This window comes from Loxodonta africana, chromosome X (assembly GCF_030014295.1).
Source record: "Loxodonta africana isolate mLoxAfr1 chromosome X, mLoxAfr1.hap2, whole genome shotgun sequence".
In the NCBI taxonomy this organism is placed as follows: Eukaryota; Metazoa; Chordata; class Mammalia; order Proboscidea; family Elephantidae; genus Loxodonta; species Loxodonta africana.
In genome coordinates this window covers 5075248-5094548 of record NC_087369.1, presented here as the reverse complement: position 1 = coordinate 5094548, position 19301 = coordinate 5075248, and the positions used below count along the sequence as shown (strand labels likewise).

General features: G+C 42.9%; 1 protein-coding gene across 1 annotated transcript; it reads left to right on the top strand.

Moving 5' to 3' along the window:
- The first annotated feature begins 1175 nt into the window (after positions 1–1175).
- On the top strand, positions 1176–16423 carry LOC111749402 (zinc finger protein 709-like). The gene is made up of 4 exons (XM_064278020.1): positions 1176–1256; positions 12331–12457; positions 14185–14245; positions 14302–16423. The coding sequence occupies exons 1-4, from the start codon at positions 1176–1178 to the stop codon at positions 16421–16423; spliced, it is 2391 nt and encodes a 796-aa protein (XP_064134090.1).
- Positions 16424–19301: the final 2878 nt, after the last annotated feature.

Below are 19301 nucleotides of genomic sequence, written 5' to 3'. Positions count from 1 at the left end.
AGATGGTGCAGGACCGGACAGTGTTTGGTTCTGTTCTACGTATGGTCACTATGAGTTGGAACCTACCTGATTGTACCTAAGATCAGCTGTGATTTTGTATGCTTATTTTTTTCCTACTCGTGTGTGCTCTATTAGACAAATCAATTACAAATATTCAATGCTCAATGCTTTCTTGGTTTGAATGCTACCTGGCCATATTACCTGCTTTACTTGATAAATTCATGAATATTTTCGTTGTTATTTTGTTTTACGTTTTCCCATATGTCCAATGAATGAGATTAATCACTAGTTTCTGTGTTCCTATTGGACTTGTGCTGCTTCTCCTGCCCACCGGAAGCGGAAGTGTGCCTTCTTGGTAGGCGTTCGTCCGGCTCCTCCGTTGTGTGGCAGCAACTGCTTCCTGGAGGCCCGTGTGTGTCGGTGCGTGGACAGGTGAGGTGGTGGGCACCAGCGCACCCCAGTGCTGCTGAGTGAGCTGGGAAACAAGCAGGGTCCCGGGTCTCCCGGGCGCCTGGGTCACTCCCTGTGTGTCGCTGCGTGGACAGGTGAGGTGGTGGGCGGCATGGGAGCCGCGCAGACGTCTGCTGCTGCGGGAGCTGGAAGACTTGCGGGGTCCCGGGCCTCCCGGGCGCCGGGGTCGCTCCCTGTGTGTGTCGGTGCGTGGACAGGTGAGGTGGTGGGAGCCGCTCAGACTTGTGCTGCTCAGGGGGCGGGGAGACATGCATGGTCCCGGGTCTCCCGGGCACCTGGGTCGCTCCCTGTGTGTGTCGGTGCGTGGACAGGTGAGGTGGTGGGAGCCGCTCAGACTTGTGCTGCTCAGGGGGCGGGGAGAAATGGAGGGTCCCGGCCCTCCCGGGCACCTGGGTCGCTCCCTGTGTGTGTCGGTGCGTGGACAGGTGAGGTGGTGGGAGCCGCTCAGACCTGTGCCGTTTAGGGAGCTGGGAGACATGGAGGGTCCCGGGCCTCCCGGGCGCCGGGGTCGCTCCCTGTGTGTGTCGGTGCGTGGACAGGTGAGGTGGTGGGAGCCGCTCAGACCTGTGCCGTTTAGGGAGCTGGGAGACATGCATTGTCCCGGGCCTCCCGGGCGCCGGGGTCGCTCCCTGTGTGTGTCGGTGCGTGGACAGGTGAGGTGGTGGGAGCCGCCCAGACCTGTGCTGCTAAGGAAACGCGGAGACATGCAGGGTCCCGTGCCTCCTGGGGTCTTGGGTCGCTCCCGGCGTCTGAATGGCGCGTCCCCACGTGTTGTGGAGACACAGGTGCGCGGTTACCTTGAGCTGCTCCTCAGCCCTCTGTCACTGCGGGCCCCTGCGTATATTTACCGTTTACTGAGCTGTTTCTGGAGGACTGGGCACGGGGTCGAGGACTTCGTCTAAGGGACCTTCTCTGAGCCTCCAAACACCACTGCCAGGGAGCGACGATTTGTAACGTTTTACAGAAGTCTAATAATCTCGGAGAAATTTAATACCTCGCCCGTAGACAAATATCTACTCAGTGGTAGTGTCTGAACTCAAATGCAAATCTGTTGTTACTTCAAGGGGCATAGTGATCACAGTCTCCCTGCCTGAAACGGCTCCTCTTTCTTTTCTGTCCTTCATCAGGCAGGACTTTTGTTGAGTATTAGTGGTCCCGGGGAAATGAAGATTGTGGCGAGGACTATAATCTCCTCCTTTAATGGGTATATGTATTTAGGACTGATGAACAATCAACAAACATGACTTGGAAATAGTACGTACGTTTAGGAGCACGTTTATCCCAGTTTCAGGAGGAAAACATTTAATACAGGCACCTTTCGAGGAATTCCTGGGGCGTTAAGGCAGAAATTTTCATCACGATTGTGTGAGAAACCATACAGCCAGTCGTAGTTGGTCCGATATAAAATGTGATGTTGCTGAACGGTCTTAATGCAGGCGACGAACGATTTATAGAGATGACACACCCTGGGTGTGTAGTCTGTGCTAGATTGGGTACTGGGAATTGAACTGTAACCTAACCACTCGGGTTCTTGCCCTGTCTTATTAGCCGATTGAAATAAGATGGACACCGATTGCAAGGGCAACAGAAAGTGGCAAGTTTATTGTCTGCACATACAAGGAGCACCTGGGGTCTAGTGACCTTATGGCCACGTGCTGGCTGACTAGGGGAGCTGGGGAGCTTTTTGTTTCCAGTGGCCTCAGGGGCTGGGTTTGGTACCTGGAGTCTTCTGCCTTTAGCCCTCCCCTGCCTATATTGGGGTGGGGGGAGGGTCAGGTGAAGGATGTGATTTCAATCTGTGCATGCTTCAGGGTGTAACTAGGGCTAGTCAATGGACCCAGCCAGTACCTGCTGCGACTTCCTGCTCAAAACAAGCTTGGGGTTAGCAAGACAAAGGGGGGGGGAGGGGTGTTGCCTGGGGTTTCCACTATGGCTGACAGCCTGTTTCAGAACCATTGTTTCTGCTACCAAAGAAGCACAGTCCTTAAAAAGTCCACGGCTTCTTGGAGCCCAAAGCCTGCGTATTCCTAGAGTCAGAGCGGCGAAAATTAGGAATGAAGGGAAGGTGGGAGGCCCTTGTAACGCCACTAACCCATATACTTCAGATCTTAGAGGGTCAGCGACACTGCAGTGTTGAAAAGGTCCCTCATCTTGTATAAGAATTATTTTACACAGTGAAAGAGTGAAGTAGGGCGGCCCTGGGTGGCGGAAAAGGTTCAGATTATTAGCGGAAAGGTTGGTGGATTGAACTCACCCAGATGTGCCTTGAAAGACAGGCCTGTCTATGTGCTCCTGAAAGGTCACAGCGCTGAAAACCCTATGGAGCAAATTTCAAGTGTCTATATTTCAGTGTCCTGTTGGAGAAATTATTGAGAGTGCCAGTGCTTAATCTTTTTTAAAGTTGCTATGAATTATAGTTCCTGTTTTGTGTGTACATATATATTTAATTATTATTATGGAAGGAGTCTTTTTTTCACATATTAACCAGGTGATCTAGATCTAATTACCTTAAAAAACCAATTCTTTACACACTGCAGTTCTTGAAATGTGATTTTATTTCTTTAGGTTAGTACAGCCTGAAGTTGGTGTGAAATCTTAGAAATACCAGTTTTCCTGTCTATATCCTCACAGTATCTAAAGCTCCCTCCTTTCACTTACATTCCAACCAAGAAACTAAATTTCTTTCTTTCTTCTTAATAGTGTCATTTCATGGTACCTGTGTGTGTGTGTGTGGTAATATAAATATAACAAGTCTTTTTCCTTTTTCAACCATTTTTACATGCAGAATTCAACGTGAATTGCTTTCACCATGTTGTGCAACTATCACCTCTATCAATTTCCAAGATTTTCCATCACCATTAGAAGAAAGTCAGTGTCGCCTAAGCATTAACTCCCCTCCTCTCTCCCATCTTCCCCTAGTAACGATTTGGTCTCTATATACTTGGCTATTACAGATACTTAAGTGAGATTGTACAAGATTTATACTTTTGTGTCTGACTTGTTTAATTTAGCATAGAGTTTTCAAGATTCATCCATAGCGTAACATTTATGAGAACTTAATCTCTTTTTATGGCCGAATAATATTCTATTTTTTTAATCCATGCATCTGTTGATGGACATTTGTTTTTTTTTTACACTTTTTTGCTATTTTGAATAGTGGTGTTTGAACATTGGTGTAAAAATAGCTGTTTGCATCCCTACTTTCAAGCCTTTTGTGTATCTACTTGTTAGGTATCATTGAGGTAATTTTAGACTCATGGTGAGACCACGTGACAGAGTAGAGCTCTAGTGTAGGGTTTTTTTGCTGTAATTTTAACGAAAGCAAATCATGGCGTCTTTGCCACAGGTGAAAAGTGCCAACTTTTGTTTTCTTTAGTTACATAATTTTATAATTTTGTTGTGGAGAATATACACAGCAAAACATATACCAATTCAACATTTTCTACAGGTACCGTTTACTGACGTTGATTATGTTCTTCCAGTCACACAACCATTCTCACTGAACTTTTCTGAGTTGTTCTCCCCTTAACATAAACTCAGTGCTCCCTAGGGTTCCTGTCAGCTCTTCTGAGTTGCTGTTGTCAGTTTGATCCCACATAGACAGTTTTCTAAAGAGCAGAATGCTCAAGGCTCATTGTTTACTAGTTAAGCTAAACTATTGTTCGATTTTAAGAAGACTCTAACGGATATTTTTGGTTTAAGGTTTAAAGATGATCGCAGGGCAATAGCTTCAGGGGTTCATCCAACCTTCATGGCTCCAGGAAGCCTGGAGTCCATAAGAATTTGAAATTCTGTTGTGCATTTTCCCTCTTTAGATCAGGATTCTGCTCTAGAAGTTTCGATGAAGATATTCCGTAATGGCAGCCAGGCACTCTCCTGTTCTTCTACTCTCATGGCCAATGAGGCAGCTGTTCATGGAGGCAGTTACCACACATTCCTTATCCTCCTCCTTTTCCTGACTCAACTTTTTCCTTGATTGTTCCAGGTGAATACAGACCAACTTTTGTGCCTTGGATGGCAGCTTGTAAGACCCCAGGCACCACACAGTGAACTAGGAGGTTAAATCACTCAACACGTTATTAGGCCAGTTAACTGCGATGTCCCATGAAAGCGTAACCCTCAACCTCCAAAGCAAGGAACCACGTCCCATGAGGTATACGGTTGTTCATCAGCAGCCTCAACATCTGCTCTTTTTGTTGTTGTTCATACTGTCAGTCTTTTGGTTAGCAAGCGGGTACTTAACCATTTGCACCATCTGCGCTCCTATAAATGGAAATTTCTGGGTCATAGGCTATTCGTATGTTTAACATTTTGAAAAACAGGCACACTTTTCCACAGAGGCTGAACCATTTTGCAACCCTCCGGCAATTTCTTCATATTCTCCCCAACTCTTGTTGTTTCTGATAGTAGCCATCCTCCTAGGGATGAGGTGGTGTGTCTTGTGGTTTGGGTTTGCATTTCCCTAATGACAAGGGCATTCATCATCTTTTCATGTGTTTATTGACCATTTGCTTATCATCTTTGGTGAAATGTCTCCTTCAGTTTTTTGCCCAATTTTATAATTGTTGCTGACACTTAGGAGGTCTTTCTCTGTCCTGGATACTAAACCCTTATGGCATGTATGATTCCCAAATGCAGTGAAACCTGTGAAAGCTGGAACCTCTAAGGTGGAAACCTGTCAGAGTAGGAAAACTCAAATATTTTCCATTAAAGAAGTGACCAAAAAGTGGCAAGGCTGCGCTGCGTAAAAGGCGGAAAAATTGCAAGACCCAGAAAAAGAAGGCAATCCTGTCAAATTCCAGCTCTCACAGGTTTCAGTGTATTTTCTCCCATTCTGTAGATTGTCTCTTCCCTTTGTTGAGAGTCTTAATTGATCTGTTTTGTCTTTTATTCCTTGAGCTTTTTGCTATTGTAGCTCAGAATCCATTGTTGAAAGCTAGTGTGTGGAGAAAATAAACGTGCTTCTTTTTTTAAATTGTAAAAATATTGTATGAGTCAAAAACTGTAAAACTGCGTACAGTAAAACCAATTTTTGAACAGCACTTTTAATCTCAACATGGTGTTGAATAATGTGGTGCCTCCTAGTTTCCTTCTCTAGAGATAGATATTCTAGGAGTACTCCCATTCTGGATGGGACTTTCCTTTGGAGACATGACTGTTGTCATGTTACTTCATGTCAAATTCAAGCCTTCATTCAAAACTACTGAGTTTTCCTCGGTGAGAATCTAAGAAATGCTCCTCAGATACCATGACAGTATCAGCTTTTTTTTTTTTTTCCAGCGAAGAAAGCTTTCTTCATTTTATTAGATTCTCTTCTCTCTCTCTCTCTCTCACACACACACACACACACACACGGTAGTCATTTAATTTCTTATTCAACGAAAGAGGCTAAACCACATGAAGTTCCATGTTGGCGTTTTTCTGAGTTACCACAAAGGCAGGTTCACATGCTTCCTCCATATACGCCTGGGTGTTTACAAAGATCTAAAGAATTCACTGTAACATGTACAAGTGTAAGCAGTGGTTCAGTTAAAATAAGGGATGTCTTCACTCAGGAGAAGTCTTCACAGAGCCTTGAAAGTCAAGCAGAAAAAAAGAAGCTTTTCATCCAGAAGTTGACTGTAATTACCAGCCCCTGGTCTGCATCAAGCTCGTCCAGTCCCTTAGTACAGCAACCAAATGTCTGCTGTCAGACGTTAGAATCTGTGCCAGGAACCATTAATTATTTGCTAAAGGCCTCATCCGTGCCAACACTCTGCTCTTCCTCTCCTTTAGCTTGCAGCTTCAGAAGTGGGAATGCAGCCTGTTTCAGAGGACACAGTGTGATTGTTCGTGGCCAGCAGAAGACGGCCCACAGGATGAGATTCAGGCTCCTGGGTCCCAATGGACTCAGACACCAAGTCCTTCCCATAGCCCACCTGGAACACTAAGGACTGTAACGCTCTGAAACCTAACGTGTCCAAGACAGAGCTTTTAAAATCTCACCTGAACAAATCTACTTCTCACCTGGCTTTCCCAGCCGGTAAGCTGCACCAGCCTTCATTCATTCACTGCATTCAGGGAAACAGTCCAAGCTACCGTGAGAGGGGAGCTCCCTTAGGAAGGCAGCTCTGAACTTTCTTCTCCTATTTCTCTTTTCAGAGGAAGGTACAGCCTCCACCCAGCAGCAAGAGGCAGATATCAACAATGTAAACCAAGCCAACTCTCAATCACATCCAGAAAAAATCCACATATTTTACCCTCTCTGGCAAGACCCTCCACATCTGACTTAAATTGAGAACACCCTCATATTTCATAGGCTCTTGACATCTTTTTAGAAAAATCTTTTTCAGACATGTCAACATTTTCCCTGCCTTTCGGCCTTCGCACCAAGTATTTCTGCTGATTAGATGAAAACTTTTAAACTCTAGGAACCCAATAATTCCTATAATTCTTGTCTCACTTCAAATGTCACCTCTGCAGAAAGTGTCCCTCCTGTCCCCTCAGTTATTCCCACTCATTTCTATGTTTAAATGTCATTGAGGTTTTCAGAATGAGGTAAATCCAATTGAGGTTGACATTAACCTTCATGATGCAAGTAAAAGCAAACTGAGTGCAATGTTCCATTTCCCTATGTGACAGACTTTTAGCAAGCCCAAAACTATGAAGCTCTGCATTGTGCTGCTGGCAGCTTTCATGCCCTCTCTGCCCTGTTGGTTGCTTAAGGGTCTGGTGAGTTCACTTGAGGTGTGATGCCCATTAGCTGTGTGTTGCTATTTCAATTAAAAGTAATTAAAACTAAAAGTAGAGTTCCTTCTTTGCACTAGTCATATATTCTGTGGTGAATAGGCACATAGGCCTAGTGCCTACGATATTGGACTGTACAGAAACAGAACATGTCTATCTTCACATAAAGTACTCTTGGATAGTGCTGCTGAGGACTATATATAACAGGTAATAATCTGTGTGTGTCCTCAATGATCAGTGTCAAAGGCCAGAAGGAACAAGAAGACAAAATACAGAGTGTCTGCCCATAGATTTATCATGTAGCTTGGGAGACAGTTTTAAAGAAAGAATGAAAAACTAAGGATATGTGATATCTGTATTAAAAAGACCTAACCCGAGAGTGAGGTGCAACTGCTTGAAAAGGGAAATTATCTCAGTGAAGATTCAGAAACAGGTTTTTTTTTTTTAGCTACATGCAGTGTTGTGTAGAGCTGATACCATTTTGTATGGGTGGGAGTGGAAAGAGTATTTCAGTTGGGAAAAATAAATGTGTAAATCCCTGAGACAGCAGAGAACCCAGTATTATCTATTCATTGATGGAAGTCAGAGATGATTAAAGCAGAGAAAACAACAAGTGAGTGGTGAGGTTTGTGTGAGCTGCATTGGAACAGATCGTTTAGAACCGTGCTGAATACTCTGGGCTTTTGGAAGGCCCATGGACAGCCACTGATGGGCACTGAGCATTTCCTATGCCGCAGATAGAATTTGGAAGTCACAACGATGATTGAATGATGTCAGGCAGGAGCTTGTTATGAACAAATTAGGGAAGACTGTGAGGAGGCCTAGACGCGGAGATTGATTGTGAATCAGGAAGATAGCCAGTGATACAATAGAGGTGTGGATGGATAAAATGGCATCCCTTCATAGACTGCTCATTCCTGTACATCACTGAATGCTTCTCACGGTTGACTGTCAATGTGCATAACCCCCGGATCTGGTTGAAATGCAAATTTCGATTGAGAAATTCTGGGATGGGACTTGAGTTTTCCACATACTGAACAAGCTCGTGGTTTATGCTGGAAATACTAGTCGAGAAATAATGATGTGAATTAAAATTAGAGAGCTGTATTACAGAAAATAAAAAATAAGGGTAATTCGTAGAGGGGAGACACTGGTGTAAAGATCTTGCAACAGAGAATTCATTGACAGTGAGACCAAGAAATGAAATAGGACACAAGCTGGAGAGGGAGCAGGGTGAAAAGAAATAGGAAGTGAAGTACGAGACGGGTCCTTCGTGAAAGCATAAAGATTTTCTGATTTATTTGTTGATCTATATCAGGAAGAAAAAGTGTTCAGGAATCCCCCCAGATTTCTCAAAATCTTAGTGAGTGGTGTTCTCATGGTTTGAAAATGAAGGGGGAAAAAATACGAGACAAGTCAAGGGGCAGAAAGAAATGTTAGTTAATTCCAAAGGAACAGAAAAAATACTGATCAGATATTACAGTGTCATAAGTGAGATGAAAAAGTTTTAGAAAGCCACAGTGGAAGGTTTTTACAGCACATAACTTAAAAATAAATGAACCAGGATGAGTTCATTGTCAATATATGAAAAGTATGTTCTTAAAATTTCATCCATGTTAATGTCAGATAACAGTGACATCTGACACCAGGAACAAAGGTACATAGGTAAGCCCACAACTTGAACATTGAATCCCTAAGTCCCTGGAGGAAATCAGGTTCAAGTTTTGTAGCCTGGCCAGGCCTGGTTGCTTCTCATGCTGTGGGAGAGGTAAATTCCTCCATGTGTGATCTTGTTGCAGAAAGGAGAGGCCTGTGGAGCTTCCTGAAGAATGCAGGTGTGTGCTGTGGGGGCTGGAGCCTGTTCTGCCTTTAGTGTAAAGGCCCTCAGGGTGGAGCATTGCCCTGAGCCTGGTAGGAGGCCAAAGGCCTGTCACTCCCTGCTTCCTCCACACTGTTTCTTCCCCATCCTTCTTCCATTTCAGACCTCAGGTGTGGTGCAGGGAGAACTAGTCCAGTCCAGGCAGCTGGGGACCTCAGGCGACGATCTGGCACATCCATCAATCACAGGGAAGGATTTCAATTGCTGTCACTGGTGTGTGGACCAAACATTATTCATCTGCCTCCAGACTGCCCAGGCCTCTGCTTCCAGTCCTGTCCCTCTTCTTGGAAGTGGCTTCTTGGGATCAGAGACGTCATTCCATAGACGCCCAGAAGCTGGAGAAGAAAATGGTGAGTTCTACGCAGAACTGGGTTATCCTTAGCATTATGTGGGTGAGGCTGGATCTGAATTGTTGGGGAAGCAGCCGTGTGCTGCGGGACTGTGGTTTCAGTGGAGAAGACAGTGACAGAGGAGGCTGAGGAACTGAGCCCTAGGAGGCACCCTAATACCTTGCTCCACTGTCTCTGGGTCCTTCATCCCTACATACATGGCATTTGAAGATTTGAATACCTGGTGTCACCTTCCTTATGTGACTCTCAGAGGTAGCATCACACGGTGTTAATATCCCCCCTTCCCCCGTCCCGGTTCCTGGTGTTCTGTGTTGAATGACAGAGTCTTCTGTCCTGAATCTGAAGACAGAGGAGCTCTGGCTGTGGAGGCTGAGCCCCGACCCTCTAGAGCCATCCTTGTCCCATGTCTCTGAACAGTGTTCTTGAGTCCCCCTAGGCACTGGAGCACTTTGAGTCTTTAAAGGATTGAGAGGTATCATACCAGTTTCCTCCACTGCTCAAAAGTGTAAAATTACTCAGCATTTCACTAAGATTAAAAGCCAGATTCTTTTCAGTTGCCAACGAGTTCCCCCGAACATGATAAGCCCACTGACCCCAATCACCCCTCCAGATTCCTAAGACGGTTTTTCATCTGCATTGCATTCGGCTCCAGCCACGCGGGGCCTTTGGCTCTTCCTAAGACATCCAAGACACCTTCACACCTTCTGACCTGTGCTCTGGCTGTTTCCTCCTTCTAGAACGGTTTCTTCTCAAAGACCTGAATTCTTTTATAGAACACATTGCCACATGATAGTTATATATACATGTTTATGTATTTAAATTTACTGTCCCCACTCAAAGAATTTACTATCCATGTTCATCGGGGTGTTCGTTTTGTTCACTGCTGTAGCTGCTTTGCCAATGTGCAGTAGCCTCTGTATCAGTAGGACCTGAATGAATTTTAATGAATGAATGTAGCCACAGTTAAGGGTCTGGAGGGAAGAAGTCTTGTCTGAGACACAGGGCTTTGCCAAGAGAAGTATGTCCTGGTTGTAAGAATTGAATAGAATGTTTACCTTTGTCTCCTCTTCCTATTATCCAAGAGGACTTTAGATCATCTACTGGGTTTTTTTTTTTTTTTTTAATGCTGTTATTGGACGGTAACAGCAAAAATAACAACAAAACTGTATGCATATGGACAGAAATGGAGTTGTCAGCAATTTAGACTTTAAAGAGAAATTGACCTGCATTGTGATCCTGGCTCAGCAGAGTTCCATGTGGGAAACACTGAGGATGTGATTAAATGAACATCTCTAACTTTACTCAGCTATGACCTGTCTGAAATAATATCTGCTTAGAAGAGTCATGAAAGAAAAATCACAGTTGCTCAGTACATGGGACATTTCATCATTATTCTATAATAAATATCAGGGTTTTTGCTGAGTTTAAAATATATAACCTCGCCCACTGCAGTGGAGGAGACCTTTGGCTTTGGGCTCTGGTTCAAAGTTGCTGTCATCCGATCATACCAGGACAGATTAGAGATGTCATAGGCTGCTCACGTCACCACTTCCCTGAGAAGAGGAGTCTTCTTTCTCTAAAATTACTCTGTTTCAGCACTGAAGGCGTCTTTTAGCAGCCTTTTCTCTCCTCTTGACACGAGAAACCCAACGGATTCCTGCTGTTTCAGAAAGGTCACTCTTACAGACCAGGGGCTTCCAGTGGTCAGGGTTCAGGTAGTCATGTTTAGGTGCCTTCCAGGGGCTGCAAATGTGAGAGAACTCTAAAGCACAGCCCCTAGAGGGCTGGTGTGTAAGTCTATTTCCTAGGCTCCACGGGCAATTTAACCGGTAAACCATCTGCATTTCAGCTTACTTATAAAATTAATTTTTTTGTGGTAGAAGTTATACCTAACAAAATCTTTGTCAATTCAACAGCGTTTACATGTATAGTTTGGTGACGCTGATTACGTTCATCATGTTTTACAGTCATCCCAACCAAAAACCAAACCAAGTGCCATCAAGTTGATTCCGACTCCTAGCGACCATATAGGACAGAGTAGAACTGCCCCATAGACATTCCAAAGAGCGCCTGGCGGATTTGAAGTGCCGAGCCTTTGGTTAGCAGCCGTAGCACTTAACCACTATGCCACCAGGGTTTCCAGATGGAAATGGTAACCTTTTCTCACTGAGCAAACACAAGGGTGTGGTGTTGTTGTTTCTGCAGATGTTTTGCTCCTTGTCCTCTTCTAACATTAGACTGTGTTTGTGGACCTATCACATTCCCACCTTGGGCCTTGGTGCTCTCTGTTGAATGAGAGTCTCCTGACCTGAATCAGCCACATGCTTATCTCCAAGAGTTGAAGAAAATATGACCAGCTCAGTGTTTGGGTTGCCAGTGTGTTGATAATTGGCCCCTGGTCCTCCCATGGTTGTGAGAAACAAAAGCAAAACTGCCCTTCTGCAGTGTTTACCAGTTACTATACATCATCCTGTCTCCACCCGGTGCTTTATGTTTTGTTGAGTGTGTTCTGGTAGGGCTTACGGAAGGAGTGGTAATTGTTTGTTCACAAGGAAGTGAAGATCTGAATGAGAGCATTTCTCTAATGTCTGCTATGTTTTCTAACCATTCCAGACGGTAAAGAGAGAGGAGAATACAAGTGCAATTGGTTGCAGTCGAACTGTAGAGAGATAATTTCAGTGCTGGACGTCTGTGAGACAGAAAGCAATCAGTGAGGAAGTGAATGTAGTTAGTGAAGGGACGAGGCTGATGGCCATACCGTAGAGTAGACCTTGATAGTACACAGAACCTTGTGTCAAATCCCTAAGAATCCTCTGTTCCCCAGGACTGTCAGGCTCACCCTTCATTCTTGTACACACTGAAGTCCATGGTACCTTGCTGATGCAGAATGTGTCAATGTTTTAGGACTCAGTGGTTGTTGAGGATGTGGCTGTGGTCTTTACCCCGGAAGAGTGGGCTTTGCTGGATCTTACTCAGAGGAAACTCTACAGAGATGTGATGATCGAAACCTTCAGAAACCTGGCCTCAATAGGTAAGAGCAGATTCCTTTTTTTTTTTTTTTTTTTTCGGTTTTCTATTATTCCTTTAGTGAAGAAAACTATTTTACTCATTAAGTTTAGTCCAGAATTTGGGCTGAGGAATGAGAATAAATCATTAAATAAAGGAGGCATGGTCTTTTGGCCCATAGAGCTCATGTATCTTGGCTTTCCGTGAGCACAAAGCAGTATGTATTATACTTAGTTTTCATTTCTCTTGTAATTAAAAGCCTTGAGGCTCTTTAAGTGTTGTAAATGTAAGCACTGGCTTTAGGGGTCACTTTGGGGCACAGAGAGTATTGTATTTGGGGACCGTGTAGAGTATTACTGTGTTGATTACAAGTTTGACATGATTATTTTGCTGCAAATCAACCCACACCTGTCTATCTTCAGAGACCCTGAAGAGCAAAGTATTGGCTCAATATCAAGGAACTCCTCATTACTCTTCACTGTCTTCCCTCATGATAAGCGTTTCTTCCTGAGCACCATGTCAGCTCTACACATTTGTTTTCCCAGAGACACAACTTCACAGAAACCTGAGCTTCCTTTTCTCACTTTAGCAATCCTTTCACAGCTGCAGTTATTCGGATCCTTTTCCTCTTTTAATGTTACATGTATATCGTGTCCAGTATATTTCTACTTAGCTCTAACTACGCTTGTTCATGTCTCCGTCACTGTCAAAGTTCATAGAAGTATGTCCTAGTAAACTGCTTCTAAACCATTGGTAAAGTGCTGAAACAGTGTAATGTGGCTACGTCTTTATTAACAGTGGTCTTTTTTCCCCAAATAATTTCTTTCCATTTGTTTCATATTGCGAACCTCAACTTGAATTATTGGGTCAGACTTTGGAAACCTTAAGGATGGAGAAAAGTTACCCAGCAAAGATATAATGGTGGGATACATAAAAAATAACACCTGGTCCTCCATGTTAGGAGAAACCTTTGAATCACACAGTAATAAAGATGATCATAAAAACCAAGAGAGTCGTTTGAGGTGAGTGTCATTCCAACAAGAGAAAACGGTGCTTCTGGAGAAAATCCTAAGTTGTGATGACGTTAAAATACACATTCATATGTTGATGTGTATATACCAAGGCTTCCAACTGTTTCAGAACAGTTCAGTAATTGCAAACATAAAGAAGGATGGTGTACACATTGCATAGCCTGTTGGATTTTGACGTGAGCAGAGAATAGTTGGCAGTGCCCTGCACAAAGACGATGTCCCACTACACTGCTTTGAATGTGTGTTGCTTGTCACAGTCCTGTTATTGAGTGTTCTGCAGCAGGTTCCTGACACTTTTTCGAATTCATGCAGATCAGATTATTGACAGTACTGTGGGCAGCAACGCACATTGAAAGCTGTGAGATTGGCTGCCATCTTTGTTCAGGGCTCTGTGGTTTGTTCCCAACACAGGTTGAAATCCGATGGGCAACAGATATCCAACGCGAACACTGCCGTTATTTACGTGGGCAATTGTTGAAGCAATACAAACCAGTTTGAAGCCCTGATATGTGCTTATACATATATAAATATATATATATGTGTACGTATATTGTGTATGTATAAACTTTGCTGAAAACTTACGTGTTCAGAGAATTTTCACAACCTTTACATAAATGTGTGTCAGACATTGAGTATTTGAAACATATTTCACTTAAACACAATGATCAGAAAGCCGCATATTTTAGAAAAGCAGTGACGATTATGGTACTATTTCTGCTAGATGATTTGAAGTATGAAACAGGAGAGAAGTCAAGCGAAAAACTGCATGTTCGCTTTGTTAGGTAATGGTGAAGTGGAAATAATTGATTTCCAACAACATGTTGCCTGTTTTTAACAGAATTCATACAGTAGAAAACCTCCGTGAAAAAAATGGAGACAATCCGTGTGGGAAAACCTTCAGGCGGATTCCAAATCTTACCGTGCAGAAAAGAAATCCTCCAGAAGTAAATCCTTTTGAATGCTCTGACTGTGAAAAAGCCATCATGGATCCCTCATCACATAACCACCATGCCTGTCAGTTTATTGCGTGTAGAGAAGCCTGTGGTGGTACCACTCCTATGAGACCTCTTAGTGGCAAGAAACCCCATAAGTGTGAGGTATGTGGGAAGGATTTCATTTGTATCTCAACTCTTAAGAATCCTGTGACAACACTCACTAGTGACAATCAGTATAAATGTAATGAGTATGGGAAAGATTTCTGTAGTTTCTCGTCCTTTTGGACACATGTGAGAGGTCACAAGGGTGAAAGTAAAGAAAGTTCTTCTAGTGACCCTTTATCCCTCCTTTTCTATAACAGAGATAAGCCCTATGAATGTAGGGAATTTAGGAAAGCCTTTAATTTTTCCTCAGCCCTCACTGCACATTTAGGCACTCACAGTGAAGAGAGGCCTTATGAATGTAAGGAACATGGGAAAGCCTTTGGTTGGCCCTCATACCTCACTACACATATAACAACTCACACTGGAGAGAGGCCTTATGAATGTAATGAATGCGGGAAAGACTTTAGGCAATCCTCAAACCTCATTGTACATAGAAGGATTCAAAGTGGAGAAAGACCTTATGAATGTAAGGAATATGGAAAAGCCTTTAAGTGTTCCTCACATCTCACTAATGATAGAAAAACTCACAGTGGAGACAAGCCATATAAATGTACAGAATGTGCGAAAGCCTTTAGTCAGGCTTCATCCCTTATTACACATATAAGAACTCACAATGGACAGAGGCCTTACGAATGTAAGGAATGTGGGAAAACATTTAGGTATTCTTCTAACTTCACTTCACATATAAGAACTCACAGTGGAGAGAAGCCTTATGAATGTAAGCAATGTGGGAAAGCCTTTAGGCAGTCCTCAGGCCTCATGACACATAGAAGAATTCATACTGGAGAGAGGCCATATGAATGTAAGGAATGTGGGAAAGCCTTTACAGATCCCTCACACCTCACCTCGCATATGCGAACTCACAGTGGAGAGAGGCCTTATGAATGTGAGGAATGTGGGAAAGCCTTTAGTCAGTCAGGAAACCTCACTAAGCATATAAGAACTCACACTGGGCAGAGGCCTTATGAATGTAAGGAATGTGGGAAAGCCTTTAGTCTGCTCTCAACCCTCACTACACATATAACAATTCACAGTGGAGAGAAGCCTTATGAATGTAAGCAATGTGGAAAAGCCTTTAGCAAGTCCTCAGGCCTCATGACACATAGAAGAATTCATACTGGAGAGAGGCCATATGAATGTAAGGAATGTGGGAAAGCCTTTAGTCACTCAGGAAACCTCACTAACCATATAAGAACTCACAATGGGCAGAGGCCTTATGAATGTAAGGAATGTGGGAAAGCCTATCGTCAGCTCTCAAACCTCACTACACATATAAGAACTCACAGTGGAGAGAAGCCTTATGAATGTAACCAATGTGGGAAAGCCTTTAGGCAGTCCTCAGGCCTCATGACACATAGAAGAATTCATACTGGAGAGAGGCCATATGAATGTAAGGAATGTGGGAAAGCCTTTACAGATCCCTCACACCTCACCTTGCATATGCGAACTCACAGTGGAGAGAGGCCTTATGAATGTGAGGAATGTGGGAAAGCCTTTAGTCACTCAGGGAACCTCACTAACCATATAAGAACTCACAATGGGCAGAGGCCTTATGAATGTAAGGAATGTGGGAAAGCCTTTCGTCAGCTCTCAAACCTCACCACACATATAACAATTCACAGTGGAGAGAAGCCTTATGAATGTAAGCAATGTGGGAAAACCTTTAGGCAGTCCTCAGGCCTCATGACACATAGAAGAATTCATACTGGAGAGAGGCCATATGAATGTAAAGAATGTGGGAAGGCCTTTCGTACTTGCTCTTCTCTCACAAGACATATAAAAACTCATAGTGGAGGACTTAGGAATGTAAGGAGTGTGAGAAAGCCTTTCCCTGTTCATCACACCTCACATCACATATAAGATCTCACTGTGGAGAGACTACTCTGTCAAAAGGGGGGTGTTTCATCCTTAATTCTATAATTTCAAACAGCAAATTTCTGAAAGTCAGTGATAAAAGAACAAAGTTTCTCAGTGTGTAACAAAGCAGTACTACCTCCAAGAAGGGGTCATTCGAATTCCTTTGTGCCTATGAAAGTTTCATTTTCACTATGGGCTTGTCCTCGTCGGTGCTTGTTACTTTCTCAGTCCAAGCTAAATTTTACCTTTCGGAAAGTCCTTGACTATAACAAATAAGCCTGTAGGGACTAGCCAGGAGGAAATGTGGTTTTACATTTGTTAATACTTTTATGGATGTTATTTTGTATACAATGAAATACACTCTTCTTGTATTTGGTTTAAGAGTGTTTTTTGAAAAAAATTGTATTCCATGGGAATTCCACTTTGGAATATAAGCTGACAGTTCCTTCAAAATCTAAACACAGTCCTCCCATTCTGATCTAGCAGTAACACTCCTAGGTATTTACCCACATGAGTTCAAAACATATATCCATATAAAAACCTGCTCACAAATGTTTATAGCAGCTTTCTACATAATTACAATAATTGAAAGCACCCAAAATGTCATTGAATAGGTAAATGGGTAAACAAATAGTGAGACATCCATTCAACGGTGTATTATTCAGTGATGAAAATAATTAAGCTATCAAGGTAGGAAAAGTTATGGAGGAATCTCAAATCCACACTAAGTGAAAGAAGCCGGTCTAGAAAAGCTACATCCTGTGTGATCCCAAGCCTATGGCATTCTGGAAAAGTATGAAGTGTAGAGGCAGTACAAAGATCATTGATTGCCTGGGGTTTGGGGAGAGGGAGGAGGAACGAATAGGTGGAGCCCAGGGAATTTTTACCACTGTGTAAATATTCTGTAGGAAATGTAATGATGGACTGATGACAGTATGCATTTGTCAAAACCTATAAGAGTATAAACACAAAGAGTGAACCCTGATGAAGTCTATGTATTTTAGTTGAAAACCACGTCTCACTATTGATGTGCCCGTTGTTACAAACGTATCCCACACCACAGGAATGCAACATGTTAACAATAGGAGAAACACTGGGTGTAGGTGGGATGCATGGGGAGTCTGTACTTGATGCACAATTTTTCAGTAAATCCTCATGTCTCTGAAAACAAAGTCAATTTCAAAACTATGAAAAATATGGCATCCCATTTTTGTTTTGTTTTTATAACAGGGGCTGCAGAATCTATTGAAGTTTCTTATATCTTTTTCGTATGAACTAAGTAGACATCATTTGTTTTTGTTTCTTATAAGTGAATTTAAAAACTATTGTAAAATGCATGTAAAAAATAAATTTTGCCATTTTAACCATCTGAAGTGTACAAATGCATTAGTTACATTGACAATGTTGTGCAACCATCAACCCTCTTTCAAAAATTCTTCATCCCATCCCATTTGGAACAAAGGAGAATGAAGAAAACCAAACACACACAGAAAATTCAGCCCAAGGTACTGAAGGAGTACATGAACCAGAGACTGCACCAGCCTGAGACCAGAACAGCTAGATGGTGCCTGGCTGCCAGCAATGAGTGTCCTACCAGGGAACACAACACAGAGTCTCGGACAAAACGGGATAAAAATGTAGAACAGAGCTCAGATTCATGTTTGAGCAGATTTCATGGTCTGATAGAGACTGGAGGAGCCCCCGAGACCTTGGCCCCCAGACACACTGCGAACCGCTAACTGAAACCATTCTCCAAGCCCACTCATCAGACAAAGATTAGACAGGAGTGTAAAACCGGAAGTAATAAGCATGAGGAATGTGCTTCTTAGTTCAATTAGATTTATAAGACCAAATAGGTAGCTCCTGCCCAAAAGCAGGATGAGAAGGCAGGAAGGGACAGGGAAATTGGTCAAATGGACACAGGGAACCCAGGGGATTTCAACTAATGCCACAAAACAATATCTATGTAAATTTCTTAATAAGAAACTTACTTAACGTGTAATGTTTCACCTAAAGGATAAGACAAGTTTTTTTTCATCACCCCAAAGAGAAACTCTGTACCCAACAAGCAATAAGTCCCCATTTCTACTCCCTCCAGCGCCTGGTAACTAATAATAAACTGTTCTCTCTGCCTTTGCCAGTTCTGGACATTTCACATAAACGCAATTGTATGAAATTCGTGCTTTAGTGTCTGGCTTATTTCCCTCCTCGTAATATGTGTTCAAGGTTCATCGATCACCTTGCATATAATACCAGAACTTCATTTCTCTTTGTGGTTGAATAAATATTCAATTTCTTCATCAGTGGCATAAGTTGTTGATGCATAAATTTGAATAATATTTGTATTAACTGTTCTTCCTTGTAGGCATATGGCTATTATGGTGTCATTGACAGTGTTGTAATGCAGGATCTTGAAATGTTCTTTTTGATCATGAATGCAATTCCATTCCTCTTCAATTTGTCATTCCTGGCATAGTTGGTCATACGAATGTCTGATGTGTCCCATACCAGTCCATTTCAGCTCAGTAAAACCTAGGATATTGATCTTTATGAGTTCCATTTCATTTCTGATAACTTCCAAAGCTGCAGAATTTCATTAATAACGGTAATGTGGGGCAGCTAACAGAGGATTGCGAAAATGCTCACTCACCATCACTAGCCATTAAAGAAATGCAAATGAAAACTACAGCGAGGCAGGGAGAGAGGGATATTCACTAACTAGACAGCAGACAAAAATGTAGGCGACGGGAAGTACAACTGAAGTAAAGCAAAAGGAATTTCCTCAATACAACCAAAAGCTTCAAAGGCCAGAGTAGTAAGGACAGGTGTGTGGAGACAATGGTTGCAAGGGACGTGTCGGTCAATTGGCATAACAAAATGT

Coding starts and splice junctions, on each gene's coding strand:
- LOC111749402 (XM_064278020.1), top strand. CDS start 1,176: ATGCAGGGTCCCGTGCCTCCTGGGGTCTTGGGTCGCTCCCGGCGTCTG. Junction 12,458..14,184: donor CAGAAACCTGGCCTCAATAG/GTAAGAGCAGAT, acceptor TATTTCTGCTAG/ATGATTTGAAGTATGAAACA. Junction 14,246..14,301: donor CTGCATGTTCGCTTTGTTAG/GTAATGGTGAAG, acceptor TGTTTTTAACAG/AATTCATACAGTAGAAAACC.